The sequence below is a fragment of the Parasteatoda tepidariorum genome, chromosome 9, assembly GCF_043381705.1.
Source record: "Parasteatoda tepidariorum isolate YZ-2023 chromosome 9, CAS_Ptep_4.0, whole genome shotgun sequence".
Taxonomy (NCBI): Eukaryota; Metazoa; Arthropoda; class Arachnida; order Araneae; family Theridiidae; genus Parasteatoda; species Parasteatoda tepidariorum.
This window is the reverse complement of record NC_092212.1, coordinates 26,345,939-26,373,635: the sequence shown is the minus strand read 5'-3', so window position 1 is coordinate 26,373,635 and position 27,697 is coordinate 26,345,939. Positions and strand designations below refer to the sequence as shown.

The following is a 27,697-nucleotide window of genomic DNA, read 5'->3' as shown; positions in this document are numbered from 1 at the left end:
TTTTCGCTACCACTTTTTAAAATTTGCAAAGCCCTCGGGAACTCTGTTATGTCACGGTATGACATAAAAAAAAAGGTTTTATAATGATTAAAAAGATAAATAACATCCTAAATTACTAAAAGGAAATATGATAAATATTTCCTCATGAAGAAACTAAAATGGTAAATATACCTAAAAATCAAATTCACTTGCGTATTTTTTCAGCTATTTAAGATGAAGTCTGGTTTAATTAATTCTCTGTTTCATTAGATTAACGCAGTTAAATAACAATTTTCATCGGCTTCTTTCTCATTCGAATTTCATAAAAATGTTTATTCAAGTGTTCATTTCAAGAGATGGAACCTTTTTATTAAGATTGTTTGTAAAGCTTTGCATTTAAAAAATTATTTATATTTATTTTGTTTTGATTCAGCCTTGCACAAAAATGTGAAGCGATAATATATATTTATTATTTTGAGCTAATGTCGCAGTTGGATAACTTTTAATGACAAATTTTATTACGTCTTTAAGTCGATTTGCTCAGTAACCTGATGTTGGAACGACATTTCTAATAATTTCTGATAATTTTATTATGCTGGTATATTTAAAAGCTTTCTTCTCTGTTGAAAAAGTTATGAATCACACAATTTAATCATTTTTATTTTAAGCTTCGTTTAGTGTAGTAAGATGTCAAAAATGTTATAATTCTCTAATTCTATACATTTATAATACAACATCCTTATGAATGAATATAAATTTAAAAGGTTGCTTTAAAACATGGAATTTGAAGATATATTGAAACATGCTGGCGATTTTGGAATTTTTCAAAAGATCTTGCTAATCGGTTTTCTAGTACCAACATCAACTTTCGTACCATGGATTAACCTCAGTGCTATTTTCATATCTCACACACCAGAGCATTGGTGCTATGTGCCTGAAGTATCTTCATCTAACTTGACTATAGAACAGAAAAAGTACCTCATGAGACCCCCAAGTGATCCGTATTGTTCTAGATATGACGTGAATTTTAGCAGCTTACTTTATACGGAGAACTACACAGTAGATCCAAATTCTTCTTCGAAGAAATGTGACAAAGGTTGGTATTATGATACCAAAGATTTTGATCAAACAGCTGTTACGGAAGTAAGTATAAAATGTGTTTTTCATCTCTCCCTTTTTTTTTTTCTTTCTATGTGTCAGGAAGTAGCTGTTTCTCCGCTTGCATACCATGGAAAGTCTGCTTTTTAACACTAGGTATACTGACGTTTCTTATATACCTATCTCGACGAACACGCGTCAATTTGACGCATGGACGAATACATATAACAGCACTTACAGAAATGCCAGTTTGCTCCGGACAGAAAATATATATTTTAAAGTGGTAGTTTATCAGTTGTGATTCTTGGTTCAATAAATTTAATTTAGTAAATTTTCATCCACCACTATTTCTAAATACTTCGTAGGCTCATGCAATTTACCACTTTATATTTGCAAAATATACTTAGTAGTTATTTACCGTTTTTTAAAAAAATTATATTGGCGTGTCCGGAGCTGTTTGCATCTCTGCGCTTAGAAAGCAATGTAATTATATACAATAAGAAAAAAAAATGAAAGTATGAGAGATATATATTTATGAAATATTCCAGTATTTTATTTTTCAATACTCGAACTAAGCAACTGAAACCTTTATAATCTGACATCAATTGACATTCTGCGTTTGTTCTTTCTATTATTGTTTATCGGCAAAAGTTGTTTATCGCTTGTTTCATTTGAGATAACGATAACGAATCAAAGTATTGTCGGTATATTCCTATTTGTTATTGATGTGACGTTTGCATGTTTACTAAAAATTTTGCCTGAATTCCGATCGCACCAAATTGACTCATATCCGTAGAGATAGGTATACCACAATGAGAATTTTAATATTACAACGCTTTTGAAGAAAATAGACTTCAATACCTCGATCAATCGATAAAAGTCATTACAAGAGATAAAATAAAAATGCAAACGGGTTTTGGAATTTTCCTTATAAAATTCGAAATGCGTCAAAATGACGCGTCCGGTAAACCTAGTGTTAACGATGCTTGCTAATAACACCGATTTGCAACAAGTTTTTATTTTCAATTCGCAAATATTGCAAGAATTAAATAACACTGGGATCCGAATTTTGATTGTTTTTATTTCGGTTTCAAGAAACTTTTGAATGAATCCTGACGACTTGGAAAAAAATAAATGTGTGGTAACTAAGATTTTTAAAGACTACTGAAAAATGCTTAAATTTATTTTTCATTTGTGAATCACGAAAATATTCCCGATTTATTTTTTGAACCCAAAAATATTTTCTTTAAATTAAATATTTATTAATAGCTTCAAACATCTAAATATATCTGACTTTTGCTACCACTTTAAAACATTTTCCAGACCGTGGGAACCCTGTTAGATATACTCGAGTCGCCAATTTCAAATCTGCAATCGGTTTCTCCTTACAAGGTTCAATTTTAATGCAACTCAACCATATATTTCTAACCGACATCTTTTAAAATTCACCAGAGAGAATACTAAGAAACTCCACTTCTCAGCTGTGTACGGAGTGGTAGATATCTTCCCACCGATTCAAGTTCTTTGATATTTTGACATCACTGATTTCAAATCTGCTATCTGTTTTCTGTAGATATAGTTTTATACGATTTAATAATATATTGTGAACCAGAATTTTTTTAAATCTCACTCGAGTGAATGCTAAGTGTCTACACTTCTCAGCTACGTAGGGAGTGGTAGGAAGAAGAAGATAATGCGTTCCAGTTCATAAAGCAATTCCTGAAAGTCATATGCTTTTTAACTTAAGTGTTATTTTCAGAGGAGCTTACAAGTGTATATGCATGTACAGGGCTGCCATCTTTCTACGCTTTTTAGGAATTTTTTTTATATGTGTTATCTAAGTTTTTCTTTTAATGTATTGTTTTTATTTTGCAAATTTGATTTAAAGTTATTTTCTACACCACTACATGTAGATAATTCGAAAGATTACATGACACCCCATTTGTACTAGCTCTCTCGTAGTGAAGATTTCAAAATGTGGGCAGTATTACCTAAAGTTCTGAAAGCTTTAGTTTTAAATTGTCGACCACGTAGTAGTTGGTAGACCTGTGTATACATATTAACCTATACGTTCTTTATAAACTTGTACACTCAGACGAAAAAGAAAGAACTAAAAATACCATTTTGAAAAATATCTATAGCTTTCGGAACAAAGCTAACTTAACAGATTCGGAACTAAATAGATTTGAAAGATTATATAAATGCAATAAAAAATTGTACCCCAGTATTATTAATCACTGCCACTCTGTTGCATGACTTGGCAAGAATTCGATATCAAAACCTAATTTTTTGTTTCCACTAGAAAAGTTTCCCCTTAAAGTAAAGCAAGTTATCCTGTTTGATGAAAATCTTGTATGTTTTAATTTATTTTCAGTTATTTAGCTTTTCATTGGTCACAACTTTTAAATATTTTTATGCTCACGTTTAATCCCTAAAATTTTGATTTAATACTGTGTTTCTTAACCCTTTTGCACTCAAGTGTCTTTCAGAAGATTTAAAAAAACCTGATGTAACCACTCTGAAATGCCGGTCGTCTTAGTTCGATTGCCTGAGGGATAAGCTTCAAGTCACTTAGAAAAAGCATCAACTATTATGCGAAAATAATGTTTGAAAAACGGTCCGGTAAAATTTATGCGCATTCGGTCCAAGGAGACGAGGGATACTCCCAGTAATGCACTTTAAATCGATTTCGATTTAGTTAATTTTTCACGCAATCAGCACAATTTCGCGCCAATATTATCAATATTGTTCCAGTACACACAATGAATTTCATTTTAATCACTACCAAGTGATTAAAATGAATTTACTGAATTTACTAATGAATTTAATAATTTTAATCACTACCAAGTGAAATTATCTTAGAAATTTCCTTGGAACACAAACCCTTGAACCATGAAGTATACAATCTCCTCCTACAGCGTATTTCTCAATATTATCTTTCTTCCCCATAAAATCACAACCCTTTTTTTAGAGTCTAAAATTGGTTTTAACTCCTTGTCAGTTGAAATAGCTTTTGCCAAATCATTATGAGTTAAGCAATGTCTCTATTTGGGTTAGTTCGAAAAGAGTTGCTTCATATCTGGCTTCTAATTTTTCAGATTTACCTGGACATTTAACTCTGCTAACATATTTTGACATAGAAATCAAGAAAGAATAAAATGGCTGCTGACGGAAGCAGCGTAACCAACCATGCATGTAAAGTTCACAGAAGACGTTCCTTTTGACTTCTTATTTTGAATGTTACATTGCTTCTGATGCGCATAGCATGCGAACTTAGTTCATCTGATGCTCTGCTAAATCTGAGTATGCTGTTGCTCACCCTGTAAGTTGCTTTTCTTGTAAAGCGTACGGAATCGAACTGAGCAGTTCCCCGCCTTAGTTACGTATTCGGAGAGCTGGACATCTTCTTTCTATATTCTTTGGCACGACGGTTACCGATCCCTAGAAAATGCCAGAAACTCATATACTGTCGTTTGCTGAAAGAATTGATGGGCCAAATTGGATTTTATAGCGAGGAAACGCTTCCATCATTCACATTGAAAAATCTTCACTGGTATGATTTTACGATAATACATTGCAAGTCACGTGATGGCCGGTCTTTTGTCGTGACCCGACTAAACGTGAAGGGTTATCTTTTTAATATGTCTGTATTTACAATTTTTTTTTTTTAAAATTAATATAATAACTGCTCACTCATACTCATATGTGGTGGTTATCTTAGCATCAGCCCCGCGAGCGGCTCTAACTAATTCACCTGAGTGGGAATAAATAATAAATCGCCGATGCATTTCAGTAACATTTACTGAGAGAAAATTAAAATTAAGTTGCGAGATTAAACAAATAAATTTAAGAGAGAGAAGAGGTTTTGTGGCCTCCCCTGGAGGTATTACCCCCGACCTTCTCAGGTGTACAGTAGCCACATAGCCTCAGAGAAATAGGAATACATGATAATAAATGCGCAAAAATATATACAAATATTTACAACTATTTATAAAATTTACTGGGCAAAACTCCATCGGATAGGAAGAAGGTGTTGCCGGGCTATATTTTAAGTTATCTTTGATGAATAATAACTGCTAACATCTGCTGATTGACCGTAGCAATTCATTTTTATGTTTGAAGTGGTAATAAATCTTATAAATTTCTTTTTCATTCTTAGATTGATTTAATTTAATTTAATTTGATTTTGACTGCCACTAAATTCAAGTAAATCAATTATGCATATACATTCAAGTTACGGATGACTAGATTGCAAAAGCAATTTTAAAAAGAAATGCCTCCTGAGAAACAGTAAATACTGGCTGGTCTTCTTAATAGATACGTAGTAGCAATGTTCATTTGTATAAAATTATAATGATATTATTATATTTAATTTCAGTGGAATTTAGTTTGCGAGAATGACTATTACAAGAGCATGGTAGTAAGTTTTGTGTTCGTGGGAGTCATTATTGGTACACCATTTTATGGTTTTCTCTCTGACAGGTATGTGAAAATATTTTCAGAACTAATGTAGATTTATCTGTCTTAGTAACCCAATTGCGCTTAACAAAACTATTAACACGTTCAGCGTCACGCCAGCCATCGGTGGCTGACGCTGGACTTTCCATTTAGGCTGCGTCAGCCACCGTGGCTGACGCTGAAATTACATTTAGGCAGCGTCAACCACCGTTGGCTGATACTGAAATTAAATTTAGGCCGCGTCTACCACCGTTGGCTGACACTGAAATTACATTTAGGCAGCGTCAACCACCGGTGGCTTCAGATATGTCATGCTAAACCTTTTATAAACTAGCAAAATTTGACTATATTTGAAAATTTAGTTTGTAGTTATTTACCGTGTGACCAGACGAGCAAGCCATATAAAATTAGCGTGGCATTCAACGTGTTAACAAACTTATAAAATTGCATTTCCTCTTTACATGAACAGAAAAAACTTAATTAACAGCTGCGTTTCATTATTAGGATTTATTTTGCTGAAACAAGCTCGTTCTGTATCTCGAATTAGCAATATAAATATTTAATTTTCTTTAAATCTGTAGTCACATCACATTTTTACCAAACAAGTAATAAACGTAAGAATTTTCTATTTGGTATAAACGAATATCTATTATATCTTTATTATATAGGTGTTTTATATACAGAGAGCACTTCGTGTGGCTGAGCATTTATGGGTAAAAATAATTTGATCGGGGACATAATTTAGTTTTCATTTTTGCAAACATTTTTAGTTAATATTTTCTTTTTTAAACTTTTTTGATTTAAAAAAAAAACAATGAAGTTTCATCTATAAGACTAAATCTCACGTTTCATTTTGTAAATTTCTTGTACGTGACACATAATTTGAATTAAATTAGTGCAATTTCTTTAGACTTGGAACTTATAACCCATTTTCTGAAAATAAATATTCTTATTTTCCTTATTATATTAAATATGGAGATAGAATCAAATACTTTAAATCGGATGTTCCAACTGATTAGCATGTGTAAAGGTAGGTTCTCGAACTAACTGAGTCATAGTACGTAAAAATCCATTCTTTAAATCTAAGTTTCAGGGTATTAGCTATTTTTTTGTACAATGTTTATTACGTCAGCCGAAGGAAATTTAATGCTTGTAAGTGATATCCCTTGCGGGTCAGCCAATCTTGTTCGACGCATATGCATGACGTCGACACATCATACTCAACCTTGTGATTAGTTTAAAATCTTCATCATATTTAATGGTTTTATAATTCATATAATACTTTCAGAAACTATTAGATTAATTAATAGTCGCCTATTTCTATCCTATGCAAATGACGTTGTATATGAATTCTTCAACAATAGGAATCTAAAACGATTTTTAAATTAAGTTTCAGCTTGACACTTATTAGTGACATAAATTACATATTATAGCTTTAGATGCCATGCCTCCAAAGAACCTTGGATAAGTTAATAACTTTTCCTAGCAAATATTTGTTCGCCATAAACATTTTTGATCACAATAATGTCAATATTTACGAAATAGTAATAAAAATGACGCTTAAAAAATTTGTCATAAATATTATGTTTTTTTTTTTTTTTTTTTTTTTTTTTTAATTTTTTTGTATATCTTACTTCATCTTGCTTCATATCTTACATCATCTTTTTTTATTAAATGGAATTATGATTAAAAGGTAAAAACTATAAAATTTAATTAGGTTATTTTAATAATCTTTATTAAATCCAAAGAACTATGAAATTGATTAGAAATATCATTTTAACCACCTCCTTATGCCAGGTTTTTTTTCCTATAAATAAAAAATCAAATTTTTTATTTTATTTTTAAGTATGAGTGAATAAAACTAGACATAAAATATAACCATTTTCAGCTTTATATGCCCAGCCAACTACAACTTAGGTCAAAAATTTGGCAACCACTAGTTATGTAAAATTAGTTTAGCAATTGGTATTTGTTAAGCAATATTATTTTTAATTAAGTTATTACTTACAGATGTAGTGCTTCCAACTAATACAGTTTTTCCAGAATGTTTTATAGAGTGATGAACAATTAAAATCTAGAGCTTTCCGAATACTTGGTAATTTTGCCAGCATATTTAAAGACTCAAATCGAGAGAGATCGACCATAATGAGTTTAAGATTAAATTTTGAACCATTTACGTATAGTGGAGTGAAAAATAACTTTTAATTCAAATTTACAAAACAAAGAATAATGCATTTTAGTATAAAGTTAGCTACCACTCGAAAAACATTTCCCATAGAGTGTTAAAAATTAGTAGCCATGTAACTGGTTGTAAATATTTTATAACCGTCGTTGAACAGCCGACCCAATTCTATGGGTTTACGACTACTAATGTTCAACTCCGTAGCCTTGTAATTTTGAACCCAATCCAGAAGACAAGGGAACTCCTGGATCGAGTATTGGGAGAAATTCGCCTTCGTGGAGGACAATTTGATGGAACTAACCATCACCTCCCATATCAAAAAGTCTCCACACGGTCTTTTATAAGTAGTCCGCGCAGACTGCTTCAAAAGTGAACCAGTTGTGCGCATGAACCCAAAACCTTTTATAAAAGTAATTGAGAGATATTTATCATGTATATTTGAGAATTGAATCTGTAGTGGTTGATAAGTGAATAAGGCAAACCAATAATATTCATAAATAAAATAAATTTTTAGTCATATATTTGCTACCACTTTCTTATTTTAACTAAATTTTGTATTAAATGACTCGTTCGGAAAGTGGATATCCTTGTCATACGTGCAATTACTTTAAAAATTTTGATTTTGAGCTCATCAAAGACAACATAAAATATAGCCCGGCAACCGCCTTTTTCCTATCCGACGGAGTTTTGTCCCGTAAATTTTGTAAATAGCTGTAAATACTTGTAAATAATTTTGTGCATTTATTATGTATTTCTCCTTTTCCCTGGGGCTATGTGGCTACTGTGCACCTGAGAAGGGAGGCGAGGCAGTCTGCCACAAAACCTCTTCTCTCTCTCAAACTTGTTTGTTCAATCTCACTACTTCATTTTAATTTTCTCTCAGTAAAAGATACTGAACCCCAACTTTCACCTTTCAGTTGCGCTTCGGCGATTTATTATTTATTTCCACTCTGATGAATTAGTTGGAGCCCCTAGCTGGGCTGATGCTAAGATAACCAACACATATGAGTATGAGTATGAGTGGATATCCTTCACAGTGGTCTGATTGGACTACCTATAAAAAAACCGTGTGGAGGCTTTCAGTTATAGGAGGCGTTGAACTAACCCACATGGAGAGGAAGACAACGAAAACCTCCCACTGTTAGCCTGACGGCAAGGGGACTCTAATTCATTATCTGTCTACCACTGAGGATATTTCACGTCAGCACTGTGTTCGGCGCAAGTCGGATGCGGAATTCGTATCGACTGGGATTCGAACCCGGTTCGCCTCATTGGAAGGTGAACGCTCTATCCCCTGAGCCATCGATTCTAGTGATAGTTAGCGTAGGGTCAGGAAGGGAGGTGAACACTGTTATTTTCTCTTGTACGTTATGCGTCCGCTCATTTGATAATTTCTCCTCGAGTTAATTTGTAATTATAACCACAGAGTTTGTAAATTCGATTATTCATAAGATCACAAGTTTGTGACTAATTCTTGACAGTAGGTAAAATTTTAATTATTCCATCTACATTCTGACAAATAAAGGTTTTAAACTAATTTTAGGTAATAAGCTAAATGAATTTGTTTTTATGAATCATGCTCAATCCCAAATTTATTTTATCATAATATTACTATAGAAAAAATGGCAAAATAAAGAGCCAAAAAAACTTCGTAAACTACCAATTCATGCACTATAATTTTTTTTCCGAAAAAAAAATGAGATAAAATAAATTACACTGACGATTTGTACTGAGCTCAAGTTTTCCTGAGAATTTTTTTTATTGCAATGCATACTAACTCGACGATAACCAATACCTCTTAAAAAAATAGAAGGCCTCAATGCATTCCAAGATTAATATTGTAATTCTATAAAATGAATTCAAAATTGTTTGTATTAAAGCTAGAAAAATCATCTCTTTTCATTTTGGTCCGTCTGAAACTTTGCTTGTGTAAAAATGACGTTTCTAAAGGCTTTTAGCAAGATCTCTTAAATTGCGCGAACATTTTCGCCATGTAAAATTTTTTAAGGCATTTGCTGTTTAAAAGAAATATTGTTTACATAGAGTTAGTATAATAGTGTTTGCCATAATTTTGTTCAACCCCCGTAAGTATATAAACCAAATCAACAGGAATATTGTTTTTTTTAATATTATTAGAAAATGTGACTTGAAATTGCTTCGTAATAAATCTTTTAAAATTATACATAAAGGCTTGAATATTTACTTACTGCAATTAATTTATTGCTTGAATTAGTAATTAACGCTTGAATTAAAATGCATTCCAAAAATTGTGTAATAAAAGCATTGCTTTTAATAAAATTATAAATTACGTGAATAATATTATATTGAATTGCTTATGTATTTAGGTGTGGCAGAAAGCCAACTTTTATTGGTCTAGCTCTTCTATTAGCTTTAGCAGAAACAGGATCAGCTGTCTGCACCAACTTCACATTATTCTTAATTTTACGAGTCGTCATAGGAAGTACAGTGTACATTTACAGCCTTGGATATATTATAGGTAAGATTTAATGTCCAGTTTGAAGAGAAATATCAAATGTGTGGAGAGTGCATAATTATCAGCCAAATTTAGCATGATGATTATGTGTTTAATCTTTTTTGTTTTAAATTGTAATGCATGTACTAAAATTAAAAAGGCGCAAAATGAGTAAGAATTTATTATTGATCACAAAACAAATTTAACCCATGAGAAGGAGTGTTTTATAGGGAAATATGTATTTATGTACCTATCGGCAACTTTTCTTTCTCTTTAATGTTTAAATTTTGGATTCAGCAGTATGCAGCGTTTTTGCACATCATTAGCACAGGGGTGAAAGCGAGACGGAAAAGAGGAAAGGCTGGTAGTAAAACCATTTCAGTTATTATAGCTAGTTTTGGGGAGGAGTTTACTTATTATTTTTTTAAATTTTTCAGCAATATCTTCTTTATCTTGGAAAAGAAGCAGTTTTATATATATGCCAGAACTATAAAAGAAATCTTGATAGTTACAGATATTTCATTTTTTTCGAAAAAAATGCTGGAATAAAATGTTTTACGTACCAGGTTTTTCTCTTTTCCGTCTTGCTATATAAGGGCTTTCACCCATGCCTAATTATAGATATATAACAAGAAAATTGTCTAGAACCTAAAATAGCTATAAATGGTGAGGCGAAATACCGTTCTCATACCTGCCAACTTTTAATCCTTTCCATTATAATTTTTCCCAGTGGTATTAACCTGGAATTAAAACTTCAATTTTAAGCAAACAAATACGTTGTATTTGAGAAAACTTAAATTGACAGCCATGATAGTAACGCATATTGATATATGTGTTTAATTTTTGTAAGAATAGTGGTGATCAAAATCATCTAAAAATAAATTTATAAAAGAAAAAATAGTATATATTTACTACCACTTTAAATATGAAAATGAAGTCATCCGGAAGAGCTGGCAGGTATGCGTCAGGGTTGCCAGACGTAGTATTTTTAATACTACACTAGTATTTTTTCACCAAAAAAAGGGGTATGGTATTTTTCGTAGTATTTTTTTAAAATGTGGTACTTTCAGTTTTTTTTAATTTTATTTATTTATTTTATTTCCTAAAACAAAGAAAAGTGCCACTCTAGTTTTGAAGTAAAAAACAATTTTTGAAATAATCCAACAGTTTATTTTCTATTAGTCACTGTATCTAGTGATGATTGTGAAAAATAAAAGTTCGTTTATGCTAGTAGACTATAATATAAATTGTTTCTTATGCACGTTGATTAAGTATATTTTACTTTTCTTTTCTATATAGGATGTGAGACAAAATATGAGATTTTATATTTTCATTTAGGTTCAATTTTATACAACTTTGAAATAAATCGTTTATGATACACAAGAGACATTATTATGATACACACAACTCTTTGTTTATTCTTCAAAAGACAAAGTTGCTGATAAAAATATTAATTACTACACGTATATCTGAAGTATAATTGCACAAAAGGATAATAATTGTTTTAAGATAATTGTTAAAGGATAATTGTTTTTCAATTATAATATTATTTTATCCTCAACTAAAATAAATTTAAATATAATTCTAAAAAACTTTAGCCAGACGATATAAATAATGTTAATTATAATAATAATAGTCGTCTGTCTCAGTTTTCGTCTGCATAAGCTTTCAAATAAGTCCTGTAGATAGCGCTTAAGACATGTAGTATTTTGTAATATTTTTTCGGATGAAGTCGTAGTATTTTTTATTTTCAGAGTCTGGCAACCCTGGTATGCGTTCTGTCCATTTTATTAATTTTCTGATATTTTTATGCCCAACAAGCTGAATGAAGTTTTCTGATTGTTAACTTTGTCATATAGCTGCGAAAAATTCATATCCTTGCTGACATTAGTGAGGAATTCAGCTGAAGTTTCGCAATTACGATGGCTCAATTAAGGCAATCAGAAGCCTGTATTTTTGTAAACATATCACATTTTTCGATATTTTAAAAAAAAAGGCTTTTGATTGACCAAATTTATCCACCGTAATTACGAAAATTTAAAATTTAGCTGAATTCCCACCAGAAAGCCATGGATTTACGAAATATGGATTGGGTACATATGATAGATTAATAAAGCAGTAAACATAAAATTGACGGATTTACACTGTATTGATATATTGTTTAAAAAATAGTTCATTAAAGAAGGAAACGTAAAATATGCCCTTTATTCGATTTGGGGTTCCCCTCTGATGTGGTGGCCCGGGGCAACTGCCCCGTATGCCCTTGCCTTAGTCAGGCTCTGAGCATTGTAGTAAGTTTTCAAATATTAAAAAATTAGATAGAGCTGTCAGAGGCTAGAGCGTTTGCCTCCCAATGAAGTGACCCAGTTTCGAATCCTAGCAATGGTTGGTTGATGCAAATTCTGACGTAAAATGTCTTTATTGCTAACTTACAATATTCTCAATGCTAAATGGATCACGGGTTAAAATCCCGTTACCCTTGAGCTAACCATGAGATATTTTTGTAGTTTTCCTCTCCATGTGACACAAATGCGAGCTAGTTACATCAAAAAGTTTCCGCGATGGCTAGCATTGTCCCAAGACGTGATCCAGGAGTTCCCCTGTCTTCTGGGTCTAGTTTAAAAAGTACAAGATTAGGGAGATGAACATTGATATTCGTAAACTCAGTTGGCTGTTTAACACGGATAATAAAAAATTAAATAAAATATAGAAAAACATAAACAAAAATATTCACAGAGTTAAGTTTTACTCGGTGAAATATTACTGGTTGATAACTGGTGTTTAACTCCGCTACTAACATGGGTCAAACATGATTAAAATTTCCACATCTGAAAGTGGCCTAGAATTACTGTTATTCACAATATTTCACACTTGACTTCGTCACTTCTAGGCAGTATATGTATGATCAACTTGTTATTCAATTTGCAACCTTAAGAATTTAAACCAATTATTTATGAATTAATAAAATTGCTAATATTTTTTTAATGATAATTATACAAATAATATATTATTTGTACTTTTTCTATTGCGAAGCTTTGGAATTAGTGAGGTCAGATTTAAAAACTAGGATAAATGGAATAGCAGTAAATTGCTGGACTCTAGGTTTGTGCCTGTTACCCTTAGCTGCCTATCTCACCAGGAGTTGGATCAAACTAACAGTCGTAATAGCAACTATAGCAGCTTCCTTCGTTCTGTATTGGTTGTAAGTTCTAAATATGTCATTTTTTTCGTTTTCTGTTTAGATACCGATTTACAATCACGAGAAAAACTCCCGCGAGAACCGTTACAAGGAAAATATAAAAAAAATGGCAGTAAAACTACTTCGTTTTTTGAATGCTTCCCTCAGAAACAAGCTACAATAAATTGCTTTTGCAACCAACACCTCCTATGACTGAAAGCTTCCACACGGTTTTTTATAGGTAGTCCGATCAGACCACTATGAAGGATATCCACTTACCGAAGGAGTCATTTAATACAGAATATAGTTAAAATAAGAAAGTGGTTGCAAATATATGACTAAAAATTTATTTTATTTAAGAATATTATTGATTTGTCTTATTCACTTGTCAACCACTACAGATTCAATTCTCAAATATATAACATAAATTTCGCTCAATTACTTTAAAAGGTTTTGGGTTCATGCACACAACTGGTTCACTTTTTCAACAGTTTGCGCGGACTACTTATAAAAGATCGTGTGGAGGCTTCTTGATGTAGGATTTAATGGTACAACTCTCTGGGAGAGTTTTTCTCGTGTTGTCCATACAATTGAGTCTAGAAGAGAAACTGTTGCTGTAAAATGCAATCAATAAATTCTTATTTCAGGGTTCCCGCGGTCCTTGAAAAATTTAAGAAGTGGTAGCAAATTTAGGGTGGAGCTACAATATACTTATTTATTTTAATATACTTTTTTATCGTAAAGTGCTGAAATTTTCGTGCATATATATATTTTTTAGAAAAAAACTTTTAGTGGTGGCTACACAGAAATAAAAATGTCAAAATTTCTTTTATTTTTATTACCACTTTTTAAAATTCTCAAGGACCGTGGGAACCCTGTATTTATACCCATACCTGCCAACTTTCACGCATTTGGCGTAAAATTTTATTTCTATCTTTAATGTGGTAATAAAATGTATGCTTTTTACATATTCCTTGCATTTATAAACTTAATTTATAATCTTTTTGACCACCACTATTGTTATAATAATTAAGCATATATAATAATAAGTGATACTGTTTATGAAATCAGCATAAGCTTTTTCAAAATACAGTGAATGTTATGTTTTTGCCTAAAATTGTAATTCAAATTTCATTTTACTGCCGCTGGGGAAAATCTTCCTCTGAAGAATTAAAAGTTGGCAGGTATGTTTATACCACATCGATAAAATTGTAAATTCGCCTTTTTGTTAATATCTAGCCAAAGGAGTGTAAGTCGTGAATCGTATTTTCTTCTACAGTTTCCTATTATTTTTCAGGTGGTTTTGATGATTCTTCAATATATTAAAAAAAAAACATGTTAATTGTACTTAGTGTTGAGATGAGAGAATGCAAATATAGCCTAGTGTTAAAAATGTTGTCAAATTCAGAATAAAAATTAATAATTTTATAGATTTCACTTCTCTTCTACTTTGTGAAATCTTTAGTATTTCTACAAGATAAGACATTATTCAGTAATACTACTATTTTATTTTTCATTTTTCTTTCTCACTCTACAAGGCTTTTCTAGTTGCGGAATAGAAAATTATGCAAAGCACGTTAGAGATGAAAAATTAGTATTTATTTTCAAAAGTGATTCTTATTTAATTTTGTTTCAAATCAAGTACGAAACTTTGTAATAGCCTATTCACACAAATATAGTAATTACTACTACTAAAACTTCATTTCATAAAAAATTGTATCATTTTTACATTTTCTGTTGAAGCATTCTCCCTGAGTCTCCAAGCTGGTTGATTTTGCAAGAGAGGTATGAGGATGCAGCGAAAATCATTGCACAAATAAGTAGATGGAATCATAAAAAAATTTCATTCGAACAAATTTTGGAAAACGTCCAGGTATGCTTCATGAGTTATTATAACTTATCCCAGTAATCATGAAATGAATCTGTAGATTTCAGGCAGATATAGAATAGTTGATTTTTTTTCTCCGTTACTGCGTTGTGGTCCAGTCTCGGTGTAGTCAAACATTTAATAACGTTTTCTTGCAAATAATCTACTATTATGGAGTTTGCAACAATAAAAATAGACTAAATTTGACTGCCATGTCAAATTTCTGTCATTACATGAAATAACGCTGTCATATTATATGGGAGTTTGCTATAGTAAATATAAGCTAAACTTCAATGCTATGTCAAGTTTAGCCTGTTTTTAGTCAGCACCATCTATGCTATATCTGAAAATGACACAAAAAGTCAACATGAAGTAAAAACACAGTATTGTGGAAACAAAAAACGTTGTTTTTTAACTTTTTATATCTCACTACAATATACAGAAACGTTAATAAAAAAATAGAATGTTACTTTTTTATTTATTCAAATTAGTTTTGAAAATAATTAGGATCTTAAAGGAATAAAAAGAACTATGAGACTTCGCCCCCTGCTCGCTGGCTCTCGCCAACCCCCGGAACTGCTTTCGCAGTTCATTTCGGATTGCTCCGCAATCCGATGCTCGCTTTGCTCGCTCATTGGATATGTTCTTAACGTCTAGCTTTTGTATACTTTTTTGAACACTGAAGTTCCGAAAACTTTTCACTGTTGAAAATTCTAAACCTGTGCATTTCAATATTAATTTGAAATTGCAAACAGTTCACATATTTTTCTTAATCACACTATTCTAAATTTCAGTTGTTGAGAAAAGTAACTGTTGTAAGTTTTGTTTTAAAGTCTTTCCCACCAGAGGGCTAAAACCATGTGTTGTAAAACAATATGAAATAGTACTGAACGCCGGATGTAAAGCATCGGCTTCGATGAAGATAATTTTGTGAGAATTTTTTTGATAATTCGGTGAGAATTCACCCGATTAGACATATGATGCTCACTACGTGCTCTTGCGCGCCGAAGCCTATCAATTAAAACGTATTAGCGTTTTATATAATATAGATTAGCCATATGATGCTCACTACGTGCTCTTGCGCGCCGAAGCCTATCAATTAAAACGTATTAGCGTTTTATATAATATAGATTAGCCATATGATGCTCACTACGTGCTCTTGCGCGCCGAAGCCTATCAATTAAAACGTATTAGCGTTTTATATAATATAGATTAGCCATATGATGCTCACTACGTGCTCTTGCGCGCCGAATCCTATCAATTAAAAAGGAAAACTGTTGCCAGCGCGAGAAAAGAAATATCATCGGTTTTATTGATACATACATACGTACGTACGTATTAGAGTTTTATATAAGATAGATTGCTTTCTCAGTTAACTTCAATGTAAATTATTACAGGGGTGCCAACTACTATGTTTTTTGCAAAACAGTTTTTTCACTGGGAGAAAATTAATAACAAAAAGCTCTCAGATTTTTGTGTTATTGATAATTTTCTCGTCACGAGGGAGCTATAAACATAGCGAAGTTTTATATGATTTTTTGAATCATTTACATGCAGTGGTGTGTAAAATAACTTTGAATTAGATTTACAAAGCTAAGAAATGTACATTAAAACATAAATCAAGTTTGTAAAGTAGAAATCATACACTAAAACTTTATTTTTGAAATCGCTAAAAAAAATTGTTTCCGTAATGCGCAACAAATTGGACACTGAGAAAAAACTTCTTAAATTGGACATGCGTCTATGGCACATAACACCTTTGCTCTAGCTTCTTTTTATAAAAACGGTCTTTTTTTTACAAAAGAGAAGGAAAAAAATTGGATTTTACTTTCAGAAACAAGAAAGTTCTGTTAACCATAGTAATTTGATATACTTGAACCTCAAGTCGAAATGCAATGCTTTTGTATTAAATCTACTACCAACTTGTATCGGACAGTGGGTAAATAATTTTGAGTGATAGTCTTTTAACACGTTCACGCCGGGAAAAGTGAAAATACTGGTACGGGAAAAGAGAAAATACTGGTAGAAGAACTATTTCACTATTAGATAATAGTCGGGAGGAGTTAATCTATTCTCAACAATAACAATTCAATGTAAGGAAATTTATCACGGCGAAGAAGCAATTCAATATGAAAATTGCATCCGTTAAAAAAAATTGGTATGGATTTTTATTATGCCCGGAAAAAACTAAAAAATGAAATTTATTGTTACCAGTTTTTACTCTGGTGCGCTGCCAAGATGAGACAATCAAGCGTGACCCACCGGTGGGTCACCCCGGTGTGAACGTGTTAATTCGAAAAGATGTTAGGTACAAAGATTATTTTTTTTCCTTCTAAACTAAGCATATTTGATTGAGATAAAACGCTTAATACCATTTCAGCGTTCCCACGGTCCTTGAGAATTTTAAAAAGCGGTTATAAAAATAAAACAAATTTTGATACTTTAATTTCAGTGTACCCACCAGTAAAAATTCTTTTCTGAAAAAAATATATGTGCATGAAAATTCCATACCTGCCAACGTTTAATCCTTTCGAGGATGATTTTCCCTAGTGGTAGTAAAATGGCATTTAAATTACAATTTTAGACAAAACAAACGCTGTATTTCGAATAAGCTTATGCGGATTACCACAACTTGACTTGATAGGAATTGGAGCGAAGTACCTGCCCGCGGAGCGGGCATCTCACTTCTTCATCTGGTCTTTATGATAGTAGTTGTGTCTATTGGCATGGGTTGTGAAGTGGTTAGAGTGGTGGCAATGTAGCCTCTGTAAGAAACTTACAGTCATATCTGAAAATGGATTACCACAATAGTATTACATATTATTATATATGCTTAATTTTTTTAAAAAAAGTGGTGGTCAAGAAGATTATAAATTAAGTTTATAAATATAAGGAATATATAGAATGCTACTACCACTATATGCTACTATAGAATTTTACTATAGTAGCATACTATATATAGAATGCTACTATAGAATTTTACTACCACTTTAAATAAAGAAATTAAATTTTACGCCAAATGCGTAAAAGTTGGCAGGCATGAAATTCCAGCACTTAACGATAAGAAGGTATATTAAAGAAATATATTGAAGCAAACCCTAAATTTGCTACCTTTTTTTAATTTTTTCAAGGACCGCGGGAACCCTGTATTTTATTCTTTCAATATTTAAAACTTTTTACATTATACCTGATGTTCTGTTAAATTCTTCTCAGCTTTTTTTTTTTGTTGTAGTTTTTAGGAAAGCAGATGAAAGAGAAGAATTTAGAAAAAATTTCTCTTATGGATTTCTTAATCTATCCAAATTTGCGGTCTAGATTTTTTCTCTGTGTTGTTGTGTGGTAAGAATTTTTTTATTTAAAATGATAAAGAATTTGTATATTTCTAACAGTAGTTTTTTTTTGGATTTCTCTAAATGTTAAATCAATTCCCGTACTCCATGTTTATTATTGTTTGCAGCCCCTCTGCCTGCTTACTTCAATGCTCAACTCAGATATGCCAACTTGCTCTGACTAACAATTATATATTTTAAAGTGGTAGTTTATCAATTGTGATTCTTGGTTTAATAAATTCAATTTAGTAGATTTTAAACCACCGCTATTTCTAATTAATTCGTAGGTTTATATAATTCACCACTCTATAATACTTATGTTATGCTATGCTCTTTAAAGAGCAAGCAAAAAAAAGTCAAATATTTGCAAAATTTACTTTTTAGTTATTTACCGTTTTTTTTTAATTATTTCGGCATGTCCGAAACACTTGGTATAGCTCGTTCACCAGGAGTTGGCACTTAGCTCCGCCTTCATCACGTGGTATGCGACGATACTATTTCGCTATTTTTGGGAGAAGGTTGTGAGCAATCCTGAACAATGTTGCTATTTGGCGATCGTTTGGCAAAAATATTTATTTCGCAAACTTCATCTGCATTTTTTTAACAATAAATATTTCATAAATTTGATGATATTTTGAGCCATTTTTTATGATATTTCTTTCTTTTAAGTGAATAGTTCGTCCTTTATGAGACATTTCGCTGGGAGAACAGCAGTTTTTAAATTTAAACTATATTTAATTAGCAGATGATATAATATAATAGCAGATGATAAAGCAAAGTAAGTGACTGAAAAAGAATTCACTTTTTGTGTTGGCGCAAATTAAGGGTTGTCTCAATTTCAACAACGGAGATGTTTCTCTTCTAACTCCCGCGCTGAAATGAACTCTGCGTCCGAGGAGGAGGAGCCAAGTCTCAACTCCTGGTGAACGAACTATATCTCTGTCAACCAAAATACTGCAAACATTCCACCTTCGCGACCCAGTAATATTAAAACACTAGGATTTTTATTAGTGTTTAATAACACTTACTTATTTTTATTAGTTTTTAACTTAGTATTACAGGATTTGCAGTTCAATTAGCCTTTTATTAAAATTAATTAGCTAAGTTTTATTATTACTGCAGGAATAATAGTTAAATTAGCTTTCGACAAAAATAATGAACTGATTTTATAATATTGCAGAATTGATAGTTCAATTAGATTTTAATAAAATTATCTTACTGAGTTTCATTAATGTTGCAGGATTGGTAGTTCAATTAGCTACTACGGATTGCAAGACAACGTTGACAATTTGAGTGGAAATGAATTTCTTAATTTCTTCTTTCTTTCACTTGTTGAAATTCCAGCCCATTTTACTATTTGGTGGCTTTTAGGAAATGTTGGTAGGAAAAAAAGCATACAAATAGGATTTATAGTTTGTGCCGTGTCCTGCCTTGGACCAGTATTTTCTTCTTCTGGTAAGTAGATATTTACAATCGATTTCTCATTGGAAAACCCTCCTTTTCATCAATTTGACTGCGAGATGAATGCTCTAATCATTTACCCTTACACAAATTTATTGTATTTTTGAAGTTGTTTTGAGATGTTAAGATTGATTCGAGGTTTATTAGAATTTGACTTCTAAAGAAATCATAAGAAATCAACCTCTTAAAGTTGAATGAAATTGTTTATTCACACTTGAAGTGATTTTGAGGTTAATAGAAAGGTTGTTGCACAGAGATGTTGCTTTTTAGGTGAACATTCCATAATATTATATTTCATTTATTAGAATATTCATTTTTATATATTTTTAAAATGTTTCTTTTCTATCACAAGGATATATAAGTTATGATAAAGAATAAAATTTGCCGAATTTTATTGTAGAATCTACTCAATTCAATATCTTGTCCACCTTAATTGCAAAAGCTGGTTCAAGCGCAGTTTTCANAGAAAGGTTGTTGCATAGAGAAGTTGTTTTTTAGGGGAACATTCTATAGTATTATATTTCATTCTATTATATTTCATTTATTAGAATATTCATTTTTATATATTTTTAAAATGTTTCTTTTCTATCACAAGGATATATAAGTTATGATAAAGAATAAAATTTGCCGAATTTTATTGTAGAATCTACTCAATTCAATATCTTGTCCACCTTAATTGCAAAAGCTGGTTCAAGCGCAGTTTTCATGGCCCAATACCAGCATACTCCAGAACTTTTTCCCACTTCACATCGTGGGATTGGTATGGGACTCACGAGTACAGTTGGGATTGGTTCATCTCTTTTGGCACCATTCATTGTGAGACTGGTATGTATTGTTCTTTATTCTTCTAGGGTTGCCAAAACTTTTATTTAACCCCAACCTTGTTTTTAACCGCTTGTGCTGGTAGGACGTGTCACACAAAGCAAAGTTCATTTGCGGACGAATCTATTAGTATTTTAATTCCCTATTTAATATCCTAGAAATTTAATATCGTAAGATTTTCTCTATCACAACAAATTCGAAAAGGATGCAGAACGAATAAATTGTTCGTTTATTTATCTCTGTCACTATAAATATTGTGAAGAGCTCGAACTTTCGAGTTGACACCCCTAATTTAACATAACTTTTTTAACTTTAAAAACACAAATTTGAATTAAATTGGTAGGATAATGAATGAAAAATACTTGTTTACATTACCTTTATAACATTTTCGTTGTAAAGTAATAGAATTTTTTTATTCTATTTCATTTATCTAATTTTTTTCTAGGATAAATATGGCCACTTTACACCCTATTTGATTTTTTCTATGATATCTGGAATTTCTTGTTTTTGTGTTGGTTTTCTACCTGAGACTTTGAACAAAAATTTGCCACAAACAGTTCATGATATTGAGAATTATGTCTTACACACCAACTGTTTTCGACGAGGGTAAGAATACTTAGCTTTTGTCCAATAGAATAGATTTTATAAATTATACAGTATTAAGTTTCAATACTAACTAAAACTGATACTAACATAAACAAATATTTGTTATAATTTTTTTAATTATCAGACATTAACAAAAAATCAGTGGCATCCCTGTTAAAGTAGTGGTCTGCATCAGCAGAGTTTGACGAAAACTTTGTAAAAGTTGTAGCAAAACATTGGCTCTCATTTAAGCTCTTAGATTTATAAATACATTTTAACAAGTTTTTAACCTTGTTCCACATACACGAAGGCATAGACACGCAACAACGAAAGATACCGAGAAATGCAGATACTTTAGGCATTAGGCTATCCTGCTTAAATTAAAGCTCATTTCACTTAATAGTGATATTCATTTGCAATGCCTACCTTCCCACGGTAATGAAATGACCGATATTCTCTCTAAGGAGGGTTGCAGGATTACAACAACTCCCTCGTCCACACTTACTTTTTGGAGTTAAACTCTCTGAAAAAGTCAAAAATCTCAGAGGAGCGGAAAACACTCCCAACCCACAATTGCTGCAAGGGATCAAAACCGGGTTCGACCCTTGACCTCCCGTGAGACAGACGTACCCGGACTGTTCTATGAAGGCTTGCTAGCGGTCACATCAAGTGCCTCACTTTCAAAGAGGGCAGGAAAACCTTCGTAACCTGCACCAAGTGCCAAATTCATCAGGCTTCTCCTGAGCACCTCTTGGATTGCATGGGACTCTCTAAGGAGGATCTCTTTGGCAATCCTCTCCTAGTCTTCGACTTCCTTTCAGTCAATGAGCTCGTGGATCTCGTCTGACTCCGTCAGACAGTGAGGATAAGCAACAACAACAACATGCATTAGGCCCGAGTAATGCAGATACTTCAGGCACTAGGCACCTGAGTCAAGAACGAGTAGGACAAAAAGGCAAGTAAAGGAGAAAAAGTTTAACTGAGCAAAAAGTCTAAAGCCACAAGGGAGCAGCACCATTCAATCACAGATGTATAGCAAATACCAGGCAGACCAAAACATTTCTAAACAAGACAGAATGAAAAAATCTATGCACATACAAATATAGAATGTTACATATTTATAACATTTTCCAGACATTCACAAAATGTCAAAAGAAGTCAGGACTAGACAGCAACGGTAGAAGAACTAGCAGAGACACCCTGAAATTTCTAAGAATGCATAAAACAGTGAATGACTTTGTATTCTTTAGTTTCTACTTTCTTCAGCCCAATTTCCAACTTATCTTCTGGAATTGCTACTTCAAAGTGTTTTTGTACCAACTTAAAAGGCCCAATTGCTGATAATCGTGACTGGATTTTTGACTTTCTCTCTTAGCTCATCATTTTCCAATTTTTTTTCCAACTGGAGCTGCTTCACTAAATTCTTTTTCCACTTTATAAAAAAACCAGTTGTAGGTTTCTCAATTTTGGTTTCCAACAAACGTAATGATGTTACCTCATTGAAAATTTCGTTTGCTTCAAAAATATACAAATGTGTTACAAGTGCATTAAAAATAAGCTTCCATTTTCAAGACTTGAGTGTAAAGAAAAAAATATAATCTAATATATATAATTCTCTTACGTGGCTCCCAAATTTTGGCTGTATTTCTTTTCCGCCGGTGGCAACGTTTGCATTGTTTTGTTTACGTTACTATTTCTCTTACACGGCGAATCGACCAATGATTGCCGCTAAAAATGTCACATGCCAAATCTAGCTGAGATGGCTCAACATATAGCGCTTTTAAAAACGGAAACTGAAATAACCAGAGAGAGCATAAGCTAGGCAGAAGTGAGTAGTCTTTGTCGATAGATCTCTATTTTAGTATTTTGTCGAAAGCGCTTTTTTTCACGAATTTATATATTACGAATTTATTTGACGATTTTTGATTTATATTACGAATTATACTATAGCACATTTCTAATAGGTTTAACGAATTACATGTCATTTATTTGAACTCAAATTTATTTTAATGACTTAGAATTTACTAAAAAGATGTAATTATTTTTTTAAAAAAAGTTTTTATATGGATTTGAATGATTGTTTTGAATTCTTAGAATTTTGTGCATTTACAATGTACCTAAGTTAGTAGCGAGCGAAGCAAACCATATAAAATTGCGTAGCAATTTTTGGGGGTTGGCGAGCGTTAGCGAGCAGGGGGCGCAGCCCACTTGTTTGAAGTAAAAACGTAAAGTTGCCTACAAAAAATGAAAAAAATAAAGGTGAGAAACAGAACTAGTAATGCATTCTACTAGAACTAGTAATAGAAAGTAAATGCATTCACGTGCGTTGGGGAGAGGTAGGGAAGAACTAAAGGTCGTTAACAAGGTTTGTCGTTAACAGTGTCGTAAGCCAGTTTTCAATCAGGTTATATCTTACCACTTCGGTCTCTTGAGATTATATATTTAAGTATTATGAGGAATTAATTACAGAGATGCCAACTGCTCCGCACACGCCGAAATAATTAAAAAAAAATCAGTACATACAGAGATGCCAACTGCTCCGGACACACCAAAATAATTTTTTAAAAAAAACGGAAGATAACTACAAAGTAAATTTTGCAAATATTTCACTATTTCTGCTTGCTTTTTTAAAAGAAATAGCATGACAAATGTATTAAAAAGTGGGAAATTATATAAGCCGACGAATTATTTAGAAATAGTGGTGGATAAAAATCCATTAAGTTGAATTTGTTAAACCAAGAATCAAAATTGATAAACTACCACGCTAAAATATTTATTTGCTGTCCGGAGCAAGTTGGCATCCAAATCCTCGTTTTGAATCGTACTTGTGCCCTTTCAAAATCTTCTTTTCTTTCAACTTCTTTTTTCTTAACTAGAATTGGGTTGCCAGTTTTTTAACTTTTCCGTCTTAACTTCAGCCTTGCTTCTCTTTCAGAAGTTTCAAGTCAAAATTTAAAACCGTGGCTCGTTGTATTTTTACTTTCTGCTCCTTTAGTTCAAGTTAAACATACTGTCTGTATTAACCAATACACCACAATGAGATGTGTGTTTATATTTATAATGTAGTAAATAGATTAATATGAGAGCAATCTCGGTAGCCCCTTGGACGTGATCGCCCCATCGCATTTAGTTGAACTCTAAAATAGACTTTTTTCATGGTTCTTCATAAATATAACTTAAAACGATTTTGGGAGGATGAAAACTGTATGTTGCTCAGTAGACAAGAAAAATATATGATAGTTTGTCTGAAATTTAGAAAAATATACATAAAAAAAATTCCTCCTACACAAAGCTCGAAAAACCGCCCGTTCTCGGCGGTCAAAAATTCCCCGCGGTCAACAAATTTCTCGAATCCAACGTCCGCGCGGATGGCCATTTTCCCGTTAATGTTCGTGACACATTTTCAATTTTTGTTATCTTTCAAGAGTTAAGCGCCTCACTTCTAAAATGACCCTCTAATCTAGAAATAGAGCAACATAGTGATCATGGTGGAATCTATGTTTTCTCTGTCTGGGAGTATTGCAGTGGTTGAAAGAGGTTTTTCAGCAATTAACTTACAAAAAAACACATTACGTACTAGTCTTAAGCAAGAAGCGTTAAACGCAATTATGAACATCTACCTAAATGGAAAACCTCTTTCAGATTTCTGTGCAGAAACCTCTGTTAATCATTGGCTTGAGTATGAAACTGGCAAACGTCCTATTTGATTCATTTAGAAAACGCAGTACCCTCGTATAAATTGACATTCCAGTTAACTTGACCTTTGTCATTTAAACTATTTCATAAAAGAAATACTAGGTTTTACTATTAGTAACCTAGTATTTCTTCTACTGTATAATGTAATCCTAGTAACTACTAATTCATTGAGCAATTTATATAAATGTTAGTAATAAATAAGAGAAAATTATATTTTTATTTACTTAGAAGCTACTGGTTAGTTTCAAAGGAGGATGGGTATATTGTTGGACTAGCCGTCCTCGGGGACAGGTAAAATTTCTGAGTTTTTTTGAGTCCTGCTCCTACAATTTTAAATCAATTTTCCACCTATTCCTCATTGAAATAACTATCTAAAAGTGTCTTTAAGTATGTTTATATTATTGTCGAAATTAATTTCACAATATACATATAAGTTTTTCCATTCTAATGAAAAGGCTTGAAATAATCTTTTTTTCCTCTCTTTCAGTTTAAACATGAGAGAAGAATATGAACTTAACGAAAAAACTTCATCTAATCCTCAATCCGGAGAAACTGCTTCGACAGCTTCAAACAATGTTTTTATCATCAGTTATGACAGCACAATGAATTGAGCAAGAATTACATTTACATGATCTTGGGATGCTTTGATCAAAAAGTATTTTCTGAATCTGTTCATAAACATTCATTTAACATTTCAGAATAAACTTAAAACTCACAAAAACATTGTAGTCTCTGTAAACTAAGGAAAAAAGCACATCTTTCAAAACTGTATATATATATATATATATATATATAATTTACTTGTTTAGCTTTATCTTCTGCTGTTATATCTTTCATAATTACGTAAGTTGTTAAACATATTTTAAGTTTAAAGATTGCGGTTTTAGAAGAATAAAAAAATTTTTAAATGATATTTTTTTATTGGTGGAGTTATTTAAGGAAGTGTTTATGTTTTTATGTGAAAAAGATCTATTTATTTCTCAGAAAAAAATCTTCATAATCATTTTTGTTTGTAATACCTAATATTTTTGTTAATTTATTTTAATATTTTTGAAAGACAGTTACCAAATTGCTCAATGTATTTGGTTTTATTCACAAGTGAATGAAGTTTGTGATGTATACCAGCTAAAAAGCAAACAGGTATTTTATTCAAGTTTGCATTAATGAGTATTTTTATAAAACTGTATTGTATTTCTATTATACTTTTTTCAGTTGAATCAGAAATTATTCGAATTTCTTTTTAAAATAAAAAAATACGATAAAATTCGTTGTTTGCAAACGTAAAATTGAGTCGAAGAGTCCGAAAACCAGGTATCCCCACTTTTTTTCAAAATTGAGATTCTTGTTCTAGAATCTTAGAATTATTCTATATTAGTCATTCTAGAAGTTTAGTTGACGTGGTTACATAGCTGGGACATAAAAAAATCATGTTTACCTACTTGTTATAGTATACTTTGTGCAGTGAAATAAGCACTCTAAATCAAGCTAATACTTATCTAATCATTTTTTTTGTGTCTCCTGTAAAATTAGTTTTGTTGGAGATGACAGATTTTCGAACTCAATGATTCAATTATTTATAGAATGAAAAATACTATACGCTAGTTAAAATTAATTATTAATTTCATTTACACTTATCCTCCCCACCCCCATAATTTTTTTTTAATTTGCTATTTCAAATTTATTTTTAATAAAACTGCCTTGCAGTCAAATTTTTGGGAATAGAACATTCGTAATGAAACTAGAAAAAGTTCTTAAATATCAGATGTTTGGAGTCAAATAAAAATAATCATCATGCATATTGGCTTAGTTTTTGCGATATATTCTAAATATTACCAGAAATACTTCAAATAAAAAAATATTAAATATCTATTTTTTTGTCATACAATCGCCAGCTGGCTATCTTTTTCGAGATCATTCACATCTTTCTTCCGAATAATTGTATCGTCGAATACTACGTGACGAAAGCGAAGCCAAGTTAGAACTCTTGATGGACGAACACTATTACTTTGGTCAATCATTCTCGGCGAGAAAAAAAAAGCTATCAGATATGTCAGAGAACTTTTCCACATATATTAACATCGATTTTGTACATATGAATGTTAACAAAATATAAGAACATGATGAATGACACGGAGGTGCCAACTTGCACCGGACAACGAATAAATATTTTCGAGTGGTAATCTTTTCATGTATGATTCTTGGTTTAGTAAATTTGATTTATAGTGTTTTTACTCACCACCACTTCTATATACTTCAAAGTCTTATGTGATACGCCACTTTGTTGCAATAAAGTTGTTCAGGCAAAGTGCATACCTGCCAACTTTTACGCATTTGGCGTAAAATTTTATTTTTATTTTTAAAGTGGTAGTAAATATATACTACTTTTTCTTTTATAAGCTTACTTTTTAAATGATTTTGATCACCACTATTCTTCAAAAATTTATCATACATATTTATATGTGTACTATCATGGTTGTGAAGTTAATAGCTACCATAATGTTGCTTAAATCAAAATGTTTTAAATCAATGTATTCGGAAACTGTGTATAGTATTTTTATAAAACTGTATT

At 31.7% G+C, this 27,697-nt stretch overlaps 1 protein-coding gene across 1 annotated transcript; it reads left to right on the top strand.

The window, feature by feature from the left end:
- Positions 1–550: 550 nt before the first annotated feature.
- On the top strand, positions 551–26,041 carry LOC107452434 (organic cation transporter protein-like). The gene is made up of 10 exons (XM_016068910.3): positions 551–1,122; positions 5,456–5,559; positions 10,063–10,214; positions 13,224–13,392; positions 15,112–15,241; positions 18,468–18,574; positions 19,805–20,019; positions 20,669–20,850; positions 21,293–21,453; positions 25,616–26,041. The coding sequence occupies exons 1-10, from the start codon at positions 757–759 to the stop codon at positions 25,737–25,739; spliced, it is 1,710 nt and encodes a 569-aa protein (XP_015924396.2). The 5' UTR covers positions 551–756; the 3' UTR covers positions 25,740–26,041.
- The last annotated feature ends 1,656 nt before the right edge of the window (positions 26,042–27,697 follow it).